The sequence below is a fragment of the Macrobrachium nipponense genome, chromosome 22 (genome assembly GCF_015104395.2).
Source record: "Macrobrachium nipponense isolate FS-2020 chromosome 22, ASM1510439v2, whole genome shotgun sequence".
NCBI lineage: Eukaryota > Metazoa > Arthropoda > Malacostraca > Decapoda > Palaemonidae > Macrobrachium > Macrobrachium nipponense.
This window is the reverse complement of record NC_087213.1, coordinates 68,810,056-68,830,598: the sequence shown is the minus strand read 5'-3', so window position 1 is coordinate 68,830,598 and position 20,543 is coordinate 68,810,056. Positions and strand designations below refer to the sequence as shown.

The following is a 20,543-nucleotide window of genomic DNA, read 5'->3' as shown; positions in this document are numbered from 1 at the left end:
AAGTATAAATATACACGCAATAGACTTCTTTTCTCTTAAGATTATAAGCCTAAACGTATAATTTACAGCTAAAATAAAATCTACTTCAGCATGTGTAGAATATGCTGTAGAACAGGACTTACTTAAGTGACTAGGTGAGTAACATCCCTTTAATACATAAACATAGAATAGTCCTAGGAAATCAATAACAGGTTGTACTGGGTAATTTCCTGTCTTCAGATATTTTTATGTTCTATGTTGCTACAAATTAAGACTACAATTGTTGTCATATTCATGTCTATCTTTTGATCTCTAAATGATCATAATACACACTGGGAAAAGAGGTGAACTTACAATCTCCCTCAAATTGTGAGAAATATCACAGTATTTCCAGATGTGTTGTCTGTCCTCAAGAGAGACAAATCAAAAGCTTATTATTATAAACCTAGTAACAAAGCTGTCACACAACTTGAGGAGCTGACTGAACAACCCTAATATTATTATACAAACCAACTGTTTTACCTTTGGAAACGGTTTCACATAAGATATTAATTTAAAGTTGACTTCCACTGCCTGTCTTACTGATGCTGATTTAAGCAATGATGTATTACAAAGTAAGATGACTGAGTTAATTCAACTTACTTGGCTGGCCCTAAGGATTGAAGTAAACAAATAATACTAACTCTTCACTAGCTGTCTGCACTTATAAACATTTACATTCATATAAATACTTATTGGAAAATCATTCTATAAATACATAATGGAAACTAATCTCAAAATATAAAGATGCTCTCCTAGGATTCCTGAATCTGACATGGGAGCTTGACACGATCTAAAACCAGGGAAAGATCAGGTCAAGTCACAAATCTTAATTTATGCCTGAAAACTGATAACACTGCAGTGCTGAGTATACTACAATTCCAACTGATAAACCCCATAGCAGTTTGTCATTGTAGCTTATGAGGACTATAAAGAGAATTATCTTTCAAAAATGAGATCAAGATCTAATTGTTCCAATCCAGTAACTAACTTGCAGCATGCTGAGATTACACAATAGATTGTCAGGACCAGCTGTGTCTTATGTTACTGATTTTCCTCCTATGTGTCTCCTGTAATTTAATGCTTCTTTTTCCATTAATTAGTTTTCCTTTTCTATGTTATATACACAGTCTGTGAGAATTTTGTATCATAAACTTAAGCTTATATAATACAAACTATTGACTCATTCCTAATTGGTGAAATACACATACTATCTACTTCTCTGTTAAGAGATGAGCTGAAAAGAGGGAGTTCTACATAAACTGCAAAGTTCATCAGCCATAACATACCAGCAAGTAAAAAACTACACAGTAATATGTCAAAGTGCTAAACTCCAGATGTTTAACATAACAAAACCACATTAACCATTTATCCCACTCGAAAAACACATGCAAGCACTTTTGTGTGCCTTTCTGTAGAAGGGTGTCCTTATTACTAAGTTAGAATGAAATTATGTACTAAAAATAGTTACAATCTTTCCTGCACGAGTGAAGAAGTATTAAAGTAGACCTATGAAATTTGAAAATGATTAAATATGTAATATTATCAATACATAATATTTTTCCTATACTAATACATAATATTTTTCCTATACTCTGTTAAAGTAAGTGGAATTTTGTATAAAATCACATTTTAAATAGTTTTAATTTTAAATAAAATACTGCCTTTCTTTTACTCAAATAAGCACACAGCTTAGACTTACACACATATTAATACTGCACTACTTGTTAGCAAAATTGATGGGTCATTTTGATAAACAAAACCTCCTAAGGTGCTTGTGCATAACAAGAAACGAAATACAGAGTGCTATTATATTATCATGTATCAAATACAGAACATGAAGTACACAACAAAGGATAGTTGAAATGTTGCGACTAAACTCTTCTACTGAACAAAATTATACAAAATTTTCCTGTTGATTTTAACACTCCTCAATTAAGATAAAGAACCTAGAATAAAGTAAATTTGTAAAGGGGCGGGGGGGGGGGGGGGGGGGGAAAGGTAATGGAAAGACTACTTGAGTCTACATATACTTGGATAAGTAGATGGAAACTGTGCAAAGCAGTGGCATGGAAAGGTCTGCGAGGAAAAGAGCCAACAAGGTGACAGGCAATAAAAAGATGCAAGTACTAACTGTAAACTGATTTATAACTTGACCCTTGATAATGTATCACAAATCATAAGGATAAGACTCTGATAAGGTCTTTTTGGAATTAAATATCTTGACCATTTACTAGTCCATGAGAAACCTCAATCCCCAGTGGGGAATTCATGCCTTTCATTCATTTTACTGTACATCACATTCATATTCTTTCTTTCATTTTACTTTCACCCTCTCCTTGTAATTCAGTGCAACTGCAAGGTTTTCCTCTTGTTACATCTTTCAAACCTTTTTGTGTCCTGTCAATTTCCATTTCAGTGCTCAATGACCGCATAGGTCCCAGCACTTGGCTTTTGGCCTAAATTCTATACTCTACTCTATTCAAAACGTCAATCACCTAAATACATCTAAGTACATAAATATATTAAATATGTGACAAATGAAGACCATGAAATAAATTTGTCTGAGCACTAAGGCTTTGCAATCATCATTTGAAAACTCTTCTTGCAAGTCACTGACAACCACAATACAGTAGTTTTGAGGAAAATTATTATTGCTGATGATAGCTCAAAATAACATGATGGTTACTTCTGACTGTAAAGACATAAGTCAAAACTATATAGTATCATAAACAAGAAGGAATGGTCTGATAATATTTATAAATGAGATTACTGTATATTTTGGCGTATAAGTCGACCCTTTAGCCCCAAAAAATCATGCCAAAATTAGGGGGTCGACTTATCTAACGGTAACAAAAAGTTAATCTTTATTATTTTGGCATATTGGTACAGGAATCCAGGCTTTACAGTTGGCTAATAACAATAACAGCCTTGATGAGGTAACTATGTATGCAAATACCAGTATTAAAATAATTTCACACTGTAATACGACAATAATAATACATTAGAACATCCATTTCCTTAAATAAAATGAAAAAAAATCAAAGTAACTTGAAGAAACCCCAATCGCACAGCAAGTGTAAACATTGCATAGCCATTTGTAGTACAGTAATTGAGAAGGATACGTTCGCTCTGACAGTTTTGTATTTACCGGGGTATTGTTCAAAAACATTTCTGGTATGAAATCTTTATTTATCACTTTAAATAAAATTAAAAAATTTGTATTTAATAGTAAATATGTATTTAAAATCCTTCAAAATGACTTGAGTCATCGTCACTTGAATTAAACAATTCATCAAACAAATTATCATTCACGGTTTCATCATAAGGATCCCAGTTTGAATCTGGTGAATCAACTGCAGGTTCGTTTTCCCTCAAATGAGCCTGTTTATACCATAGAAGAACCAATGGTCAAGGAATATTCCAACATAACCATAAAATACCGGCACGTCGTTTTAACAACCAAATCAAAACATTAACTTGAGTGGCAGTTTGTACATACATATATACGTAGGCTGTTATGCAGCGTTATTAGCGCTTTGTTTGTTTACATTACACTGGAGTAAACGTATCTTTCGTTTCGTCAGTTTCTAATCATATTTGTCGGTTATTCATATATTATTACACAGATTTGTTTAATATACCGAGTATATTACCTGTATTTCTTATGGTAAGTAGAGCAACATATGTACCGTAATAACATTCAGGTTATTTTATATGATACGTTTTACCCTGCTGCTTATTTTGAGTGTACGGTTGGCCTCACATTTTATAGGTTGACTAATATACCCGATATTAGTTAAAATCATAAAAATTTACTCAGAATTGGGGGGTCGACTTATCTTCCGGTCGACTTATACGCCGAAATATACGGTAATATCAATTGTACAGCCTAGGCTACAATGTGAAAAACACCATGTTTTCCATGTATTCTTACACTTATTGAACTAGTTTATATATAAATCTTCCTGTTCATGGTGTTCCTTCTACTTGTGCAGTATATATAGGATATGGATTGCACACATTTTATGGCATCTTTCTGCATGTGGCCAATCACAGAAAGTATGTAAGTGTATTATGGGTAATGTTCAAATTTGTTAAAAAAAAAAACTACCATATGAAACCTTTGTGCCAACACAAACACCTTGCAGTACCTTTACTAGTGTAAAGCCACAATAAGACACAGAAAATACCTAAGTAGTGATAATTTTCTGCACTCCTTTAAATAAACAAAATATAATGTTTAGGCCGAAGGCCAAGTGCAGGGACCTATGCGGTCATTCAGCGCTGAAAGGGAACTTGACTGTAAGAGGTTTAAAAGGTGTAACAGGATGAAAACCTCGCAGTTGCACTATGAAACAATTGTTAGAAGAGGGTGGAAAGTAGATGGAAGAAAGAATATTAATGGAGGTACAGTAATAGGAATGCACTCCTTTAGTACAAATAATTCATATACCCTTTGCCCTTAAAATTCCAGTAACCACTTAAGGTTCCAAACTCTTGCCTCTAGCAGAGGTAGTTCTGTGAACTTTCTAATGTCAATGTAGCTCTGTTGCTCTGTCTTGTGGTGTGCACTAAGGCCCTTAGTCTTAGGGACATATAAAACTTGCACTGTGCTTGACTTCACCTAGCTGCCTTATTAGGATGTTAAACTCTTGAAAACATTACAATTCCTTAGGACCTGGCCAACATACTAATGCATAAACTGTCATTACCTTAATTCGTAAAGATCTGGAGTAAATTCTTTTGTAGCAAACTTGAAATATGCAAGAATGACAGTAAAGGAGAGGCTTGGAATAGATTAGGGTGTTCCCTTGATGTAAGTTTCATAAAAGAAAAAAACCTAAACTGGGTATCACAGGAGACAGTTTTAAGAGGAAGGACCATTAACTACCACCTTGAATTTATAGCTTCACTAAGTATAATACCAACTCAAGACTTTAGGTTTGGAGGAAAAATTCTTCCAAGAAAATTGGAAAAATCTTGAAATTTGGCCCACTTACAGCATTAAACTCTAAATTTGGCATGCTCTGAGTCAGATCATGAGGTCATTAAAAGTGCTACAAAGCACTGCACTTATATCCATCAAAAATGAAATGACAGATATTTAGTTCAATGTATTATTACATAGCACATATGAATTACTTATGTCATTTCACTCAACTTTTCAAATGTGATTCTTGGAATAAGTTTCATTGGTGCAAGATTTCCTGCTTTGATATATCCAGTAAATCTATATGGATGAAATATGCTTAAGGGAAAAAATTATAACTGCTCAAAAGAAGTCTGTTTCCTCAGACATGAACTAATGGATCAGCTTATTTTGCACAAAGGTAAACATAGGAGCCTCATCTTTACCAGTTAGGTTGTAATACTGTAACTTTTAATGTAAGTATAGTTTACTAAGACAAATGAGCCTTGCATGATATGTTTTAAAAGAGGTAAAAACTCCAGAAAGACAAATTTAGGGAAATTGAACTGGGAAGTGGGGAGTAATAAATGGTAATGAAAGAAATGTATATGGCCATAAAGTAATACAACTACAAACCACCTTTGGTGCTGTAAACAGTATGTAGTGAAAGTTTACTTATTTCATGTACGTACATCAGTTTATTGTGATCAATGAGTCTTTTCAAGATTCTTACGAGGCTTGAAGAAGGATGTGTTAAATGAAAACTGGAGCATGTTAGTAAAACATCAAGGAACATGAAAATTAAAGAAACTGCAACGCATCTTGGGACTTTACGAGTTACTGGAAACTAAATTCATATTCATTCTAGTGCGAAAAAAAAATTTGGTGGAATATGAAACTGGTCTGGAGAAGTGAACTTAATCAACTCTGAAATCTCTGAGATTTATCTTCACAACTGCTGTAGTAATTTGCATATGTAAAGAATGCCTTAACTCTAAACAGTAATGTGTCCAGCAATCACTAATGACACACCTGCAGCGGGGTTTCACTGCTTTCCAGTACTCAGTGTACATAGTCCCTCACAACAAATGAACTACCTCACTAAAAAATTTGTGTTACAAAGATTTATGACTGGATAAATGAAAAAAATCCTTATTACACAGTTAAGGAAATATAATTTAACAATAAGTCTGAATTTAAAAAAATAGATCTGATACTACATACAAAATTGGATATTCACTTCTAAATAAAAACAAATACTAGAGAAAAATAGGAAAATTTACTTGAAGGTTACTGAATTACTAACTAAATATTTCATTCAATAAATAAACATTTCATTCAATAAATAAACTCATCCATGCTATTTAACATCCCAGACTAATGTTAAGATTCAAATCTAAATGTAAAACTGCATGCAAAAACATCAGTATCCAATAAAAACCATAAAATTAAATTACAGTGCACTGTGTCTACATTAAGCAAGTGATAACAACTGGAAGAGAATTAAATTATACAAGTGATGCATTTCATTACATACTTTACCCCTTACCATTATGCATAGGATGTGAATTCCACTTATAGCTACCTACAAATCACTAAGAAAAAAAAAAGTTGCAAGACATACAGTAAAAGGATGAGAGATATTGTTCAATTGTGTCAATAAAACACCTAAAGCTTCACAATAAGTAATAATGAATAAAACAAGAAACATTCACCAAAGCTACCTCAAAGGTGGAGAGGGGGGGATTAATTTAAAAATTTAGGGTATCATATACAAGGGTAAAACAGTTCCACATCTGATAAGAAGAATTCAGGGCGCTCCCTATCAAGCTAAAAATAACAACGGAAATAGAATATTAGGCGAATAAATGTTTGACAAGATGCTGTACATCAATTTCAATATCTCAATCAATTAATCTTCCTAACTTTAAAGTAACTTTACAGGATGTACTGAACCCTTACAGTCTAAAATCCCATTTATAAGTGACACATACCTCCATTTGCCATACAGGGCAATTTATTACAGTAAATTTCAAGTCTTGGTTCTGATGTGAAACTGTAGGAACTGCAAAGCACAGGCTGAAAAGATTACCCAACCATCACCCTTTTACCTTTTGTCAATGCAACAGCCACATTAAAACTATTGAAGCCCATAAGTGTTAATAGGACCCTGAAAGACAGCAGCTTTAGGTTGGTACCCGTGATTTCTCATCCAAGACACAAGCTGCACAGGGATTTCTGCCAAAACATCTTTTGCAAGTAGTGCTTGACTGTAATGGTGACTTCCATGTTTATGACCCAAGTGTCGTCTGAGTTCTTCATGTTGCAAGGAGAGGAAAAAGTAAAACACAAGTCACTTCAAAGTTGCCCATTACCAAACAATAAAAAAAATCAACTTATTACATCAAATGGGCTGGATAGTGGTAAACAATGCCTTGTTACTGCATATACTCTCATATCCAAGTCAGAAATAACTCACTTCTTAAGTTTCTGTATCCGTACAAATCATATAACTTAATTTTTATTCATTTGATGTGTAAACCTGAAGAACATATATTTTAGAGATTATGACCACAAAAATACTGTAAATTACAAATTCATTTCTGGGCTCAGCCGTGTCGCTCCCGTGAAATATGTCTGCTTTAGCACTATTTCTAGTAAAATATTGCTATAATACCAGAGAACTGCTAAATTGGACATGTCAGAAGCTTCTGACTCGCTCACCTATTAAAATATAAAAAAGGTGTCGGTATAAAAACTGGGGCGAGTGTTAAACACTACCACAGCAACCCCTCTAATTAGCCTTTTCCTCATCAAAAGACCCTAAATACGGGGAGCCAACCCATAGGTCACACCTAGCTACCCCGTTGAAGGCGTCTGTGACGTCATACTTATCGATAGCCATATCGTGTTCGTACGTTCGAATACAGCTATTTGTTCTTTTATTTTTATTCTTGATTACGGATCGTCAATCTACCTCTTCAACACCCAGTTAAGTACTGGTCCGACCCTTTTTCAATATTTAGAGAGTGATTTTCCCTTTCGTTTTGCCTTTATTTAGGATTTTATTAGGCGTCACTTAGTAAGTCGCGCGGGCGGCAAGTCGCTTTTACGGCTATCCTTGAAAATTGTACCATTTCGAATGGTCTTCCTCTCTGCTTGTAAAATGTAATTAATTCAGTAACATATATTTATTTATTTATTTTCTTGGGTGGTTCGATCCTATTTTCGTTTATGTTTTTGTTATTTTCATTATTTTCATGTTTTTCACGGGGGTCTTCATTCGAGCACGTTTCTTATTCGTGCTTTGCCGTTTATCCACCGCCCCCCCCCCCCCAGTTATTTTTAAGTTTGGTTTATTTCATCAAGAATTTTCCCCTTTTTCTTTTCGTCAGCTTGCCGTTTTTTATCGTTTTGTCAGTAGGCAAGTAGTTTTTCCCTTTTGCGCCCACCGTTATCGAGTGGCCTTCATTGCGTTTTATATTTTACGTAAGTTTATTTCATTGCCCCCGTGTTAAAGCATGATTTTCTTTTAGCTTTAAGTAATTGATTTTATTTTCTCTATGTATATGTTGGATGTTAGGTCGGTTAGCCTACATAGGCTATGCCTGTATTTTCCTCGTGATCTTTTATTTGCGAGGGTACGCTGCTCACGTGATCGTCACCCCATCAGCCCTCCCTCCCTCCCCCTCACGTGGGGCCCCCCAGTAGTTTGGGTGCTCCTCTCGCCTCGGTTGTCGCTGACAGCCGTTCCCATCAGCGGAGGGGGGGATAGGTAGAGGGTCTCCAGGACTTAGGTTAGTGGGTGTCGCTTCTCAGCCGACGCCTACTGGAGTTGATGATTGCTTTGCGTATGCAGCCTCGGCTTCCGTGGATTTGTTGCGCTCTGCTTCTTTCAGCTCCCGGAGCTTACATCCATCTGCCTAAACATTCCCTCTCCGCATAAGGCGGATTTGATTCCGGCTTCTCCGTAGTTCGTTGATGGGCTATGTTTCGGAAGTTACTCTTTTCCGTAGGCTAGATATGATATTTGTTATTTTAGTTCTCTTTTTTAATTTTATTTTCTTTTCTTTTGCCACGGAACTTGGCGGGTTCATGTGGCCGTCCCGGGTTACTCCGTGTACCCCCACCCCGGGTCATAAAGCTCCGGGTGGTTTTATTTCTTACACAGTTCCCGGGACGTAAATATATGAATATATATATATATATTTTTGTTTTTCTTTCTTTGCCACGGAACTTGCGAGTTCATGTGGCCGTCCCGGGTTACTTCGTGTACCCCCCACTCCGGGTATACAGCTCCGGGTTGTTTTAATTATTACACAGTACCCCGGGACGTAAATATATGAATATATATACATATATATTTTTTATATATATATATTATTTCAGTCCTGAGTGCTCGGCATATGACATTATTATCATAATAATCCTAATAAGTCTGTGCAATTGTTCTTATATATTATTGCACTTACAGGCCACTCAGTGTCTGGTTGCCGGTCTACAGGATCCGTGCAACCATGATGTTTGCCGGAACCATGCCCCGTGCGCAGTATTGCTTTCCGGTTCCATAGTCTGGCATCACGAAAACTGCTTTGCCTGCTACGCCTTGTACTAACAGGTTACTGCACGGCTTGTTCTATGCATATTGTGATGGAATTATATTACAACTACTTTTGTTAGTGTAAAAAAAAAAAATAAATAAATAAATAAATAATAAATAAATAATAAATAAAATAAAAAAATAAATAAATAAATAAATAATAAATAAAAAATAAATAAATAATAAAAATTTCTTTAAATTAAATTACATTAATTAATCAACATATGTAAGGATAATGTTGCAAAGATTTTACTCGAAATTGACCACATTCCTTGCATTACAGACGGAGCAGTCTGTTAAGCATGCTGCACTCTCCACCCTCAAGATCTGGGTTGGAGGTTTTGGACAGAACGTAGGGAAAGCTAAGCCTTATATTCTACCTCAAGATATGGCAGCCTTCCCAGCCGGGAAAGCTGCCAGATAACGTTGAACCCAAAAGTCGCAATACCAATTATCAATCATTCAAGATTCAGTTATGGAACAGCAAGAGAGGCAGAGTTGCTGGACCTTGGTTTGGAAGTAGTCTCACTTGAAGTAGTGAGGATTTGCCCGTTACACTAGATATGGTTACAGGTAAACAGTGTTAATGAGGCCTAGCCAAGTTGGTCACCGGGCCCGGGTGGGGTCCCTTTCCTCGAGTGACTCTGATTCTTCCTCTCCCTTTACTCCCAATTCCTTCATGGGTTTCACAGGAGGTTTGCCCCCTCCCAGGTTGCATTCCTTCTCTGTGATTCCTAGATTAAAGAGAAAACCTTCGGGTAAAACCTTGCTTAAAAGCCAATCAGACACAAAGCCAAGGCCTGGGCAGGTGCCAGAGGTTCATACACATATTAAACCTAGGCTGAGATTTTTTTTCTAAGTCTGCAAATCCAAGGCCTTAAGGAGAGAACTCTTCCCATTGCCCCTCAAATCCCATCTCCCTTCAACGTCTTAAGATCGGATACCTCATAAGGTACCGTAGGGAGGGCTGGAAGGTTTCCCCTTTAGTCGGCAAAGACCTGTTCAACACGAATATTTTAAATCAGGTCAGTGGTCTTGCTAGCTTAGTCAGTTCAGTCGCAGCAAGGTTGAAAGGGTGTTTTTTTAAAAGTTTAGGTGCACAGGACTCCCTGGATTGCAGGTCTCAGACAGGAGTTGGCAGTTCTGGCACCTCCTAGTAACTTGGTGCAAGGTCAGAGCATGCCTGACGGGTCCACGCTCCCTCCGTTCCACCCTGGTGATCCTTGGAGGGTAGCGAACTTCGCTCCGTTTGTTAGCAGGATGTTGACTGCAGAAGGTTGTGGTACACGTAGACTTGAGGATTTCGAGTTCTTCCCCGAAAGGTTATGACCACCATTTAGAGGTTATGTTAGGCTTATAGAGGCAGCTTCGATTAGGAAGGACAAGGTGGTCTCCAAGGGGACTGTTATCCTTTCTAGCAATCAGGCTCATCAAGTATGGATATGGAGCCTAGAAGTGGATCTGTTCAAAATACTAAGGTAACAGCATTTAAAAGCCCTTTCACGATGTTTACGTCTTTGATGACGGGAACTCCTTACCTTTTACATAAAGGTAGCAGGACTTACCCTTCAGGCAGTGACTCGGGAACAGCCCCAGCCCCTACACCTAGCAAGACAGATCCACATCATTTCTACTCCCAGGTAGGGAGAATTTGTGGGAAGTTTGCCGGTTACATTCTCGGTAGGCATAAGCCAAACTGTGCAATCAACTTGTTTAGTAAGCGCCTCTGTCAGACGCACTGATCCAAGCCGAATTTGATGCTAGGACACGTCTTGCAAGGTCTCTTAACTCTCTAGTGATGACGGAGACGGCGGCTCTGGAGTACGCTCATGAACCGCTGTTTAAGGTCATTGCGAGTAGTTACTTTTAGCATGCAATGTGACTCGTACGGCTTTCCGGTTACTAAGAGAAATGGCAGGAAGCATGTTTTATCCGAGGCTACGATCAGGCACGAACCCAACGAGCTTCTGGCTTCCTCAATCTGGGTGCAGATCTCTTCCAGCTTCGGCAGTAAACAAGGTTCAGAACGAGGCATTATGTTTTATTCAAAGCATCAGATTGCGTTGGGGCATTCCTTTCAAAAGGAAATAGAGTCTTCTTCCTCCAGTTTTAGGGCTAGGAAGGGTCAAAGAAGGTACCAACCTTTCCAAGTTCCGCAACAGCATCCTGTGCTACAAGCTGTGCTAATTCAGCAAGTTCCCCAACCTTCATCTTCTAAGGCTCAGCACCTCGGCAACAGCATCATTTGTCTTCCTTTTGCCCGTCGGCTAGCCAACAGGTTCCACCACTGTATTCAGTGTCGCCTGCTTTTAAAACCCGGTCTATGAGAATCTGGGTATTTCAACCTTTTAACCAAGGTTGCTAGGGGTGCAGGGCTAGAGGTGGCCCTTTCGTCAGCGTGGAGGAACAGGAGCCCAAGGGCGAGCTAGAGGTGCATGGTCAGAAAAGGAACCTGACCCTCATCATCTCAATGAAGTTCCTCAATAGGAGGCAGGCTATATCTCTTTTAACATCGTTGGGGTGCAGCAGCTGAGCCGAAAGCATAGTTATCCATCTATCAGCATCCAACCCAAGGGTTGATGGATTACTCCAGGGATCTTCTCCAGAAGGGAGCAGTCTCCGGGACAAGAACTTGAAATTTCAGTCTCGTCTATTCAGTGTCCCAAAGAAAGGGCACCGACCAAAGAAGGGTGATCTTAGACTTGTCCCGTTGTTTAAACTTGTACATTCTTGCGACAAGTTCTAAATGCTGACCATCTCTCAGGTACGGGCCTTACTTCCTCGTGGGGGCCTCACCACCTCTATAGATCTTACAGTCGCCTATTATCATGTCCCGATGGCTCGGCACTTCCATCCATTCCTGGGCTTCAAACTAGGGAAAGAAGCCTATTCCTTCAAGGTGATGCCCTTCGGGCTGAATATAGCCCCAAGGGTTTTCACGAAACTGGCGGAGGTAGTGGTGCAGGAGCTAAGGTCTCAGGTTTTATTGGTGGTGGCGTACCTAAACAACTGGCTAATCTGGGAGATGGCCAAGACAAGTATATGAAAAGCCATGGACGAGGTCATATCTTTCCTGGAATATAGGTTTCAAGATCAACAGGACCAAGTCCCGATTGGCCCCAGAGATCCAAGTTCCGGTGGCTAGGTATCCATTGGGGCTTGGATTCACACAATCTTTCCATTCCATCAGGGAAGAGGATGCCAAGGTAACAAGCCAATTCTTAAAATGCAAAAAGGCTCGAGAAGGAATCAGGAGACGATCCTAGGCTTCGCTCCAATTTGCCTCAGTCACAAGACGTTCTGTTGAAAGCCAAGCTCAAGGACACCAATCGAGTTTGACGTTCAAAGGCCAATGCCAAGTGTCCGCGACAAGTTCGGCCGGGTACCTCTGATTCCCAAGGAACGTCTACGTCCATGGGCAATGGCCGCAAAACCTAGCCAAAGAGTTACAGTTGCAGTTCCCTCCCCCGACCCTACTGGCTGCATACAGTCGCATCACTGTCAGGTTGGGGAGTTTATTTCACAGCACGACAAGGTTCAGGGTACTTGGTCACCTCAGTTCCAAAAGCTTCACATCAACATCCTGGAAGCTATGGCAGTGTTTCTGACCTTAATGAAGCTCTGTCCTCCGGAGGAGACTCATATCAGATTGGCTCTCGACAGTGCGGTAGTGATACACGGTATAAACAGAGGTGGTTCAAAGTCAAGTCATGTGAACCACGTGCTGATAGCAACTTTTTCTCTAGCTGACAAGAACACCTGGCATCTATCGGCTACCCATCTGGCAGGAGTCCACAATGTAGTAGCAGACGCACTGTCCCGGTCAGTCCCCCTGGAATCAGAATGGTCACTGGACCAGGAATCCTTCAAGAGGGTTTGTAGGAGAGTACCGGGTATGGAAGTAGATATGTTCGCTACAGGGGCAAACCACAAGCTGCCTTGTTACGTAGCCCCAAATATGGACCCTCTAGCATACGCTACAGACGCCCCTGAGTATTAGGTTGGAACCAGTGGAGGGAGGTTTATTTATTCCCTCCAGTGAACCTTCTCCTGAAGGTGCTGCACAAGTTGAAATCCTTCAAAGGATCAGGTGGCTCTCATAGCTCCTTTACTGGCCCAAGAACAATTGGTTTCCCTTCTCTCGGACTAGGTCTTCATCCTCACCCTCTCCCGGACTTGAGGCTGTCGCAACAAGTTCAAACGGTGACTGTGTTCGATTCCTCAGGTCTTCACAAAAACCCTATCTTTATGGAGTTCATGAAGTTTGCAGGTAGGAGGATAGGGGACATTGATCCACAGAACATTTTGTTCTTGGAGTCAGACAAAAGAGAATCTACACTTCGCCAATATGGTTCAGCAGTTAAACAATTGCCTACATTTCTCAGGGAATCAAATGTCAAAGTAATGACAATGAACGTGGCTATAACATTCTTCAGGACTTTATTCGAACAAGGCTTGGCAGTTGCCACAATAACAACCACTAAATCAGCTCTGAAAAAGATTTTTCTTCTCGGGTTTGGTATAATAAATCTGTCTGAGTCTTATTTCACCCCAATCCCAAGGGCTTATGCACGCCTGCGGCTTATTCACAAGGCCGTCGTCAGTGTCATGGTTTCTTAACGATGTTCTCAGGTTAGACTCTAAAACAGACAACTTCAAATGCGATTGCCAAACCCTTTGCGTAAGGCACTGTTTTTATTAAGTCTGGCTTCAGGTGCCAGAACATCGCAGATGTCATCTTTATCTAGTGGCCAAGGGCATATAGAATTCCTTTCCTCGGGTGACGTGTTGCTTTCACCAAATAAATATTTTATGGCTAAGAATAAGAACCCTTTTGGTAAGGTGATCACCATGGAAGGTTTGTTCCGATTCCGCAACATCCTTCTTTATGTCCTGTTAAAACTCCTAAGGACTATTTATCTGGAACATCTACCTTTTCCGAATGGCCCCTCCTCCCCCCCTTTTTCATGTGGGGCGGTGGTGGTACCACATCTCTAAAGGGCATTGCGCAGCAGTTTTTGTATTTTACCAAGAAAGACAGCCCAGGGTCCTTTCCCAAAGCTCGTGGTATTCGGTCTATAACAACTTCTGTAAATTTCTTCAAATATATGTACTTTGATGATCTGAAGAAGTATACTGGTTGGAGTTCCACGCTGGACGAGTGGTTTTCGAGCTGGGCTGCCAATTCGGTGGTCCCAGGTTCGATTCCCGGCTCGGTCAACGCGGAATCAGAGAAATTTATTTCTGGTGATAGAAGTTCATTTCTCGATATAGTGTGGTTCGGATCCCACAATAAGCTGTAGGTCCCGTTGCTAGGTAACCAATTGGTTTCTAGCCACGTAGAAATATCTAATCCTTCGGGCCAGCCCTAGGAGAGCTGTTAATCAGCTCAGTGGTCTGGTAAAAACTAAGATATACTTAACTTAACTAAGTCCACACTGGGTTTTCCAAAGCATTACCTTAAGTCTTTGGAGGATCTTAAATATCATGCAATAGCTGTAGGGAGGTCAGTGTCTCCTGCTACTAACATCAATATAGTACTGTCCTTGTGTCATATGAATATTTTCCATTATGCCAGCATTATTAACATTCTACCGCAGCACATTTCTTGTTATTTGACTTGGTGTATGGTGTTAATTTATACAATTTAATATTCTATTTCGTTTCAGGGTGATGTAGCTTGGTGTTTCTCTGGTACAATTTCACGGGAGCGACACGCTGAGCCCAGAAAAGGGATTTTGACGTAGGAAAAATCTATTTCTGGGCGAGGAAGCCATGTCGCCCAGTGAAATCCCCCCCTAGTTTTTTATTTTTTCCCCCCCTTGCAGTACACCAAGCTTCATTGCTATCGATAAGTATGACGTCACAGACGCCTTCAACGGGGTAGCTAGGTGTGACCTATGGGTTGGCTCCCCGTATTTTGGGTCTTTTGATGAGGAAAAGGCTAATTGGAGGGGTTGCTGTGGTAGTGTTTAACACTCGCCCCAGTTTTATACCGACACCTTTTATATAGGTGAGCGAGTCAGAAGCTTCTGACATGTCCAATTTAGCAGTTCTCTGGTATTATAGCAATATTTTACTAGAAATAGTGCTAAAGCAGACATATTTCACTGGGCGACACGGCTTCCTCGCCCAGAAATAGATTTTTCCTACGTCAAAATCCCTTAATTATCCATAAACATAAACCTCTTATTTCATATATTCATAATTATTATCCATAAACATAAACCTCTTATTTTACCAATTCATAATTATTATCCATAAACATAAACCTCTTATTTTACCAATGTGCTAACATCCAAAAAGCATGGGTAACTTTTGCCCAACTTTACTGTAACAAAAATAAAAGTGATTTGGGCAGATAGTGTGTAAGTGAAAGGAATGGGTGAATAATTATCTCAGCCCACCTGATAAGTCAGTGGGAAGCAGAGCCCCTCTCTCTCTCTCTCTCTCTCTCTCTCTCTCTCTCTCTCCTCTCTCTCTCTCTCTCTCTCAGCACACAAACACTGACTCAAGCAACTTTTTTTTTTTTTACTGTATTGCATTTGATTGTTTTCATGTTTTATCATTATGTTAAATGTTTTGTGAAATATTTTATTTTGTATGTGAATTGGTACTGCTTTTACATACATATTATAGTAAAGATCTTACTGTCTCTTCTCTCCTCAACAATACCACAATGTACGATAACTTAAAATCATTCATTCATTATTCCTCAAAAATATAAACGCCATCTCCCTCTACCTCAAGTTAATCGTTTGTGCTGAATTTTATTGTTAAAAGCTTTGTTCTTTCATTTACTGTTTTGTTAACATTGTTCAACTAGACCGTCTCACTCAGCGCACCAAACAGACTCAATTAAAACTTTTTTCTCTCTCTTTTTTTTCTGTATTGCATTTGATTGTTTTCATATTTTATCATTACAGTAAATTTATTGGGAAATTCTCTTTTTTATGTGAATTGTAATTGCTTTTACATACATATAGTAATATTTTAACTCTCTTCTTCTTCTCTCCTCAACATATCAAGCTCCCTTGTTCAGTCTCAAGCCAGTTGGGGTGACGTCGCCGCGGTTACGTATGATTTTATACATATTTTATGCTACAGTGGGGCCTCGCTTAGTCGCGGATCAGCAATCACGGATTCAGTTAATCACGGGTTTTTCCTTGGACCACTTCTCAGTCTATATATCGCTGGTATGAATCACTGCATCGCGGGCTTGTCGGTGGTAGGCTAAGCCTCGTCCGGTTCCATAACCAACAAATGCATGAACAGATTCACATTATGATATTAACTGACAATAAAGGTAATAAAACCATTCTCACCTTATATATTAGTGGCATATCTTCATAATATATAGCCTATTCATGGAATAATTCCACTCATTGACATCAACTTGTAGTTGAGCGGCCAGCAGAAATGTAAACATTGAGTTACACTTCACAGCACCTTTGTCATTCTTAACCTTTTAGAAATGTTAATAGTAGTAGTTTAATTACAGTAGTAATAACATTTAGGAAAACATAAATTTTCAATTCGAACTTCATTATTGTTTTGGTATAACATAATCAACTTCTCTGAACACTGCAGTCATACAAACGATAATTGTCATAGATTATCGTATGTTGTTTGCAATCGGCGACGAAGCGTAAACGTAATAAAACCATTTTTACCTTAATATATTATGTCATATATTCATAATAAACGCAAATCTTATATATTATTGGCATATCTTCATAATAAAAAGCCTCTTCAAGGAATAATTCCTTGGGGAATCCATTTTTTTTTCAAAAGACAAAAATACACTTTACATGTTTACAGTATACAATGAACAATGATTACTTTATTTTGATGTGATTACATTAATATTACAGTATGGTACTCTAAGCAGTACAGTAACTATTTTTTATCATAAATGTATATTCATTCACGAAAAAAATACATATGACCACCGTGACGTCACCGTTCTACAAAGTACCGATGTATTGTACGTAGTATCCTCTAAACTGTCATAAATCACTTTACTTACTTTTTTGTGAAGCCCAAATGCTACTATATTCCGGAAAATTAACGAAATCACAAATTTTATCATTGAGCAAGATTCGCTAATTACTGTTTTCTTCTTCTTTTCATGACTAAATGCATTTTTAGAATAAAACTCATTCACAAATTTTCAAATACTATGAATGTAAATAGCAAAATCTCTCTCTCTCTCTCTCATCACTTACAGAAAAAAACTATAATACTGATCTATTATTATCGTAATAAAAGAACAAGATGGTCCCCGAAAGAATAAAAATATGTGTTGCCATATTTTTATTCTTTCTGTGATTTACGAAACTGTGCTTAAATACAACTTTTATAGTTGACTCAATGATGATCACATATTATAACAGTATACAAGAGAATATCTTATCACTATCCATGTTTCATTTCTTATCATCATAAAATATTTAAAATACAAATTTCATTGTTATTCTCGAGCTAAAATAGTCAACAGTACTCTAGTCCCAAGCTGCTCTCTCAAGCTATTCTCGTCCCAAGCTGCTCTCTCAAGCTATTCTCGTCCTAAGCTGCTCTCTCAAGCTATTCTCGTCCTAAGCTGCTATCTCAAGCTATTCAAGTTACTTTCGTCACAAGCTGCTCTCTTCTCTCATCTCTCTCTCTCTCTCTCTCTCTCTCTCTCTCTCTCTCTCTCTCTCAATGAAATATGAATTACTGTATCATAATATCATAAACTATTATGTACAAAGTTAATAATAATAATAACTCCATTAATAAATTCGTTTCTTTAAGCAACTAAATTGTTTTCCAAAATAATTCTTTCGGTAATAAAAGTCCATCAGCTGATTCTAAACGTAAACAAAAGACAGAACTAGATTTTTATTGCTGTTTTTTGCTGTTTATACATTAAATCATGTTTTTTTTTATCATAAATATGTTCATTCACGAAATAGATGTACTATGTACTTTTAGTTTGGTGCAGCAGCCAAATCATGAAAATAGAAAGGAATTATTAGGTAATTATAATTTTGTTTGCTGATCTGATGCCGGGGAAATTGAAGATAGGAAAGAATAACTTTGAAACTGTCTTGAATTTAGTTTAAGGTGATAGTTGAAGAAATATTTGGTGCTTGAACTAAAGAGTAGGCAGTTATTAAACATTGAATAGTGGTCTTGGGTGGGTTAATTATTAAAGTAGTCGGTTTAAAGCAATTTTCAGGGGGGGTACCAGGATAACACGGGTATTTACTTATCACGGGGGGTTCTGGGCCCTATCCCCCGTGATTAACGAGGCCCTACTGTAAATGTTATATTAAAAGTTAATTCTTATTTTATTCATTTTGTTGAGTATGGTTATCATTAAACTATATATTGTAAATGAAAATTTTTTTTAATACAGTTTAACTTGTAAGACCCAGTAGGCCATCAAATACAAGTATAAACTAGATAATCAGTCAGTTCGAAGTATGAGCATTAGTTCAACAAATGATAAAAAATTTTCTTGAAAATTTCATTCGAAAAATAGAAAGTTCGACATAAGAAACGTTCAACAAACGAGGTACCACTGTATAAGATAGTATACAAAGATATGGAGGTAAAGAATAGGCTATTGTAATTTGGTCTCTCTTGCTGTCTGCGCCCGTAGCGAGCAAAATTTAAAAATACGTATTTTCAAATTATTACTGTACCGGTATTAATTGCTAACCCCATCTTAATATAAAATTATTGTAAGACAAATTAACACAACTTTAATACTACTTGTATATATAAAAGAAACTGGCCTACGTCCAATGCAGCCATATTACCGACATCTGACTGAGTGCCATAGGCTACACTAGGTATGGTATGTACTGTAATGGGCAGGGGCAAAACTTGTTGCTAAGGAACCTTGAAAAACAAGCCTATTACAATAAATTAATACAATATTAAAAATAAGATGCTAAATCAGTCACACAAATGCCTCTTTCATACTTTTCAATAACCTCCTCAAGTTCAACTGTGGTTCTTGTCTTGGGACCCATGATTGAATCAAAATATGGTACAGAAATCCAGAAAAACTAAGGAAATATTCCTGTGTAAGCGTGTACTTGCTTCAAAACAATAGCAGCAAAGTGAGCTGGCTTTAAATGAAGCCACCAACAATGCCAACTAGTGGCGACTAACTGAAACGCTTGTTTACAAAAATCATATGGTTCATCGGGTCAGATTCCAGTTTTTTCTTCGAGCTCTGCTGCATAACTTACTCAAAATTTTGAGTTGCAATCCAATTATGTTGAGTTCTAATATGGTCAGGAACTGGGGTTTTACTTTATACAAAGTAACTCAAACTCTGCACCTACAGTACCTGCAAATATTACATTATGTAAAAAGAACCTGAAATAAGATCACTTAAAAAAAGTTACATAAACAATATGAACTTACCTACAAACTGGACGATATCACGCTCAGCGTATTTCCCTCCAAAGCTTAACCTATGTTCATCACCATCCAATTGCTCCATTGCTGAGAAATCTTCATCACCAACCCCAACAATAATAACTGACATGGGAAGATTTGATGCTTCCACTAAAGCCTTCTTAGTATCAGGAATATCTGAAAATATTTAATACATGAGCAGGGATCTGTAATTGAATTATTCCACTTTATGCATGCTATAACTGAAGTTAATAAATTATCATATAGTATATGTTTATTACACTGTAAACATGGATGGGTAATAGTACCTAAAACAGGCATTCTTGCAAAGCAAGTGTCAAAAGTATTTCACAGAACATAGAAAGTGGCATGTTCAATGATTCATACTGAAGTAGGGAACATCACATTCTGGAAGTGTACTGTATGAAAGACACCAAACCAGTTACTGCATACATTTGTGATTCTCACAAATTACCAAAATTCACCAGACATTACAGCAAAACTGTGCTCCCTAAAAGAACAAAAAATCTCAAACTAGATTCTCAAGAGGTACTCTTAGCCATTTAATGTTTTTTCATACTGTATTTCTAGACC

At 37.8% G+C, this 20,543-nt stretch overlaps 1 protein-coding gene across 5 annotated transcripts in view; it reads right to left on the bottom strand.

Annotated features, from left to right (window-relative positions):
- LOC135198783 (copine-8-like) overlaps positions 1-20,543 on the bottom strand; it is a 139,609-nt gene that overhangs the window by 7,886 nt on the left and 111,180 nt on the right. For 3 of the 5 annotated variants that reach the window (XM_064226723.1, XM_064226722.1, XM_064226719.1), the window contains exons 9-10: positions 19,956-20,126; positions 7,042-7,246 (exon numbers count right to left, since the gene is read on the bottom strand). In XM_064226723.1, the coding sequence (XP_064082793.1) occupies positions 7,071-7,246; positions 19,956-20,126 (347 nt within the window). In that variant the 3' untranslated portion in view covers positions 7,042-7,070. The remainder of the gene's footprint in view (positions 1-7,041; positions 7,247-19,955; positions 20,127-20,543) is intronic. The other 2 variants (XM_064226720.1, XM_064226721.1) reach the window with 2 other exon arrangements.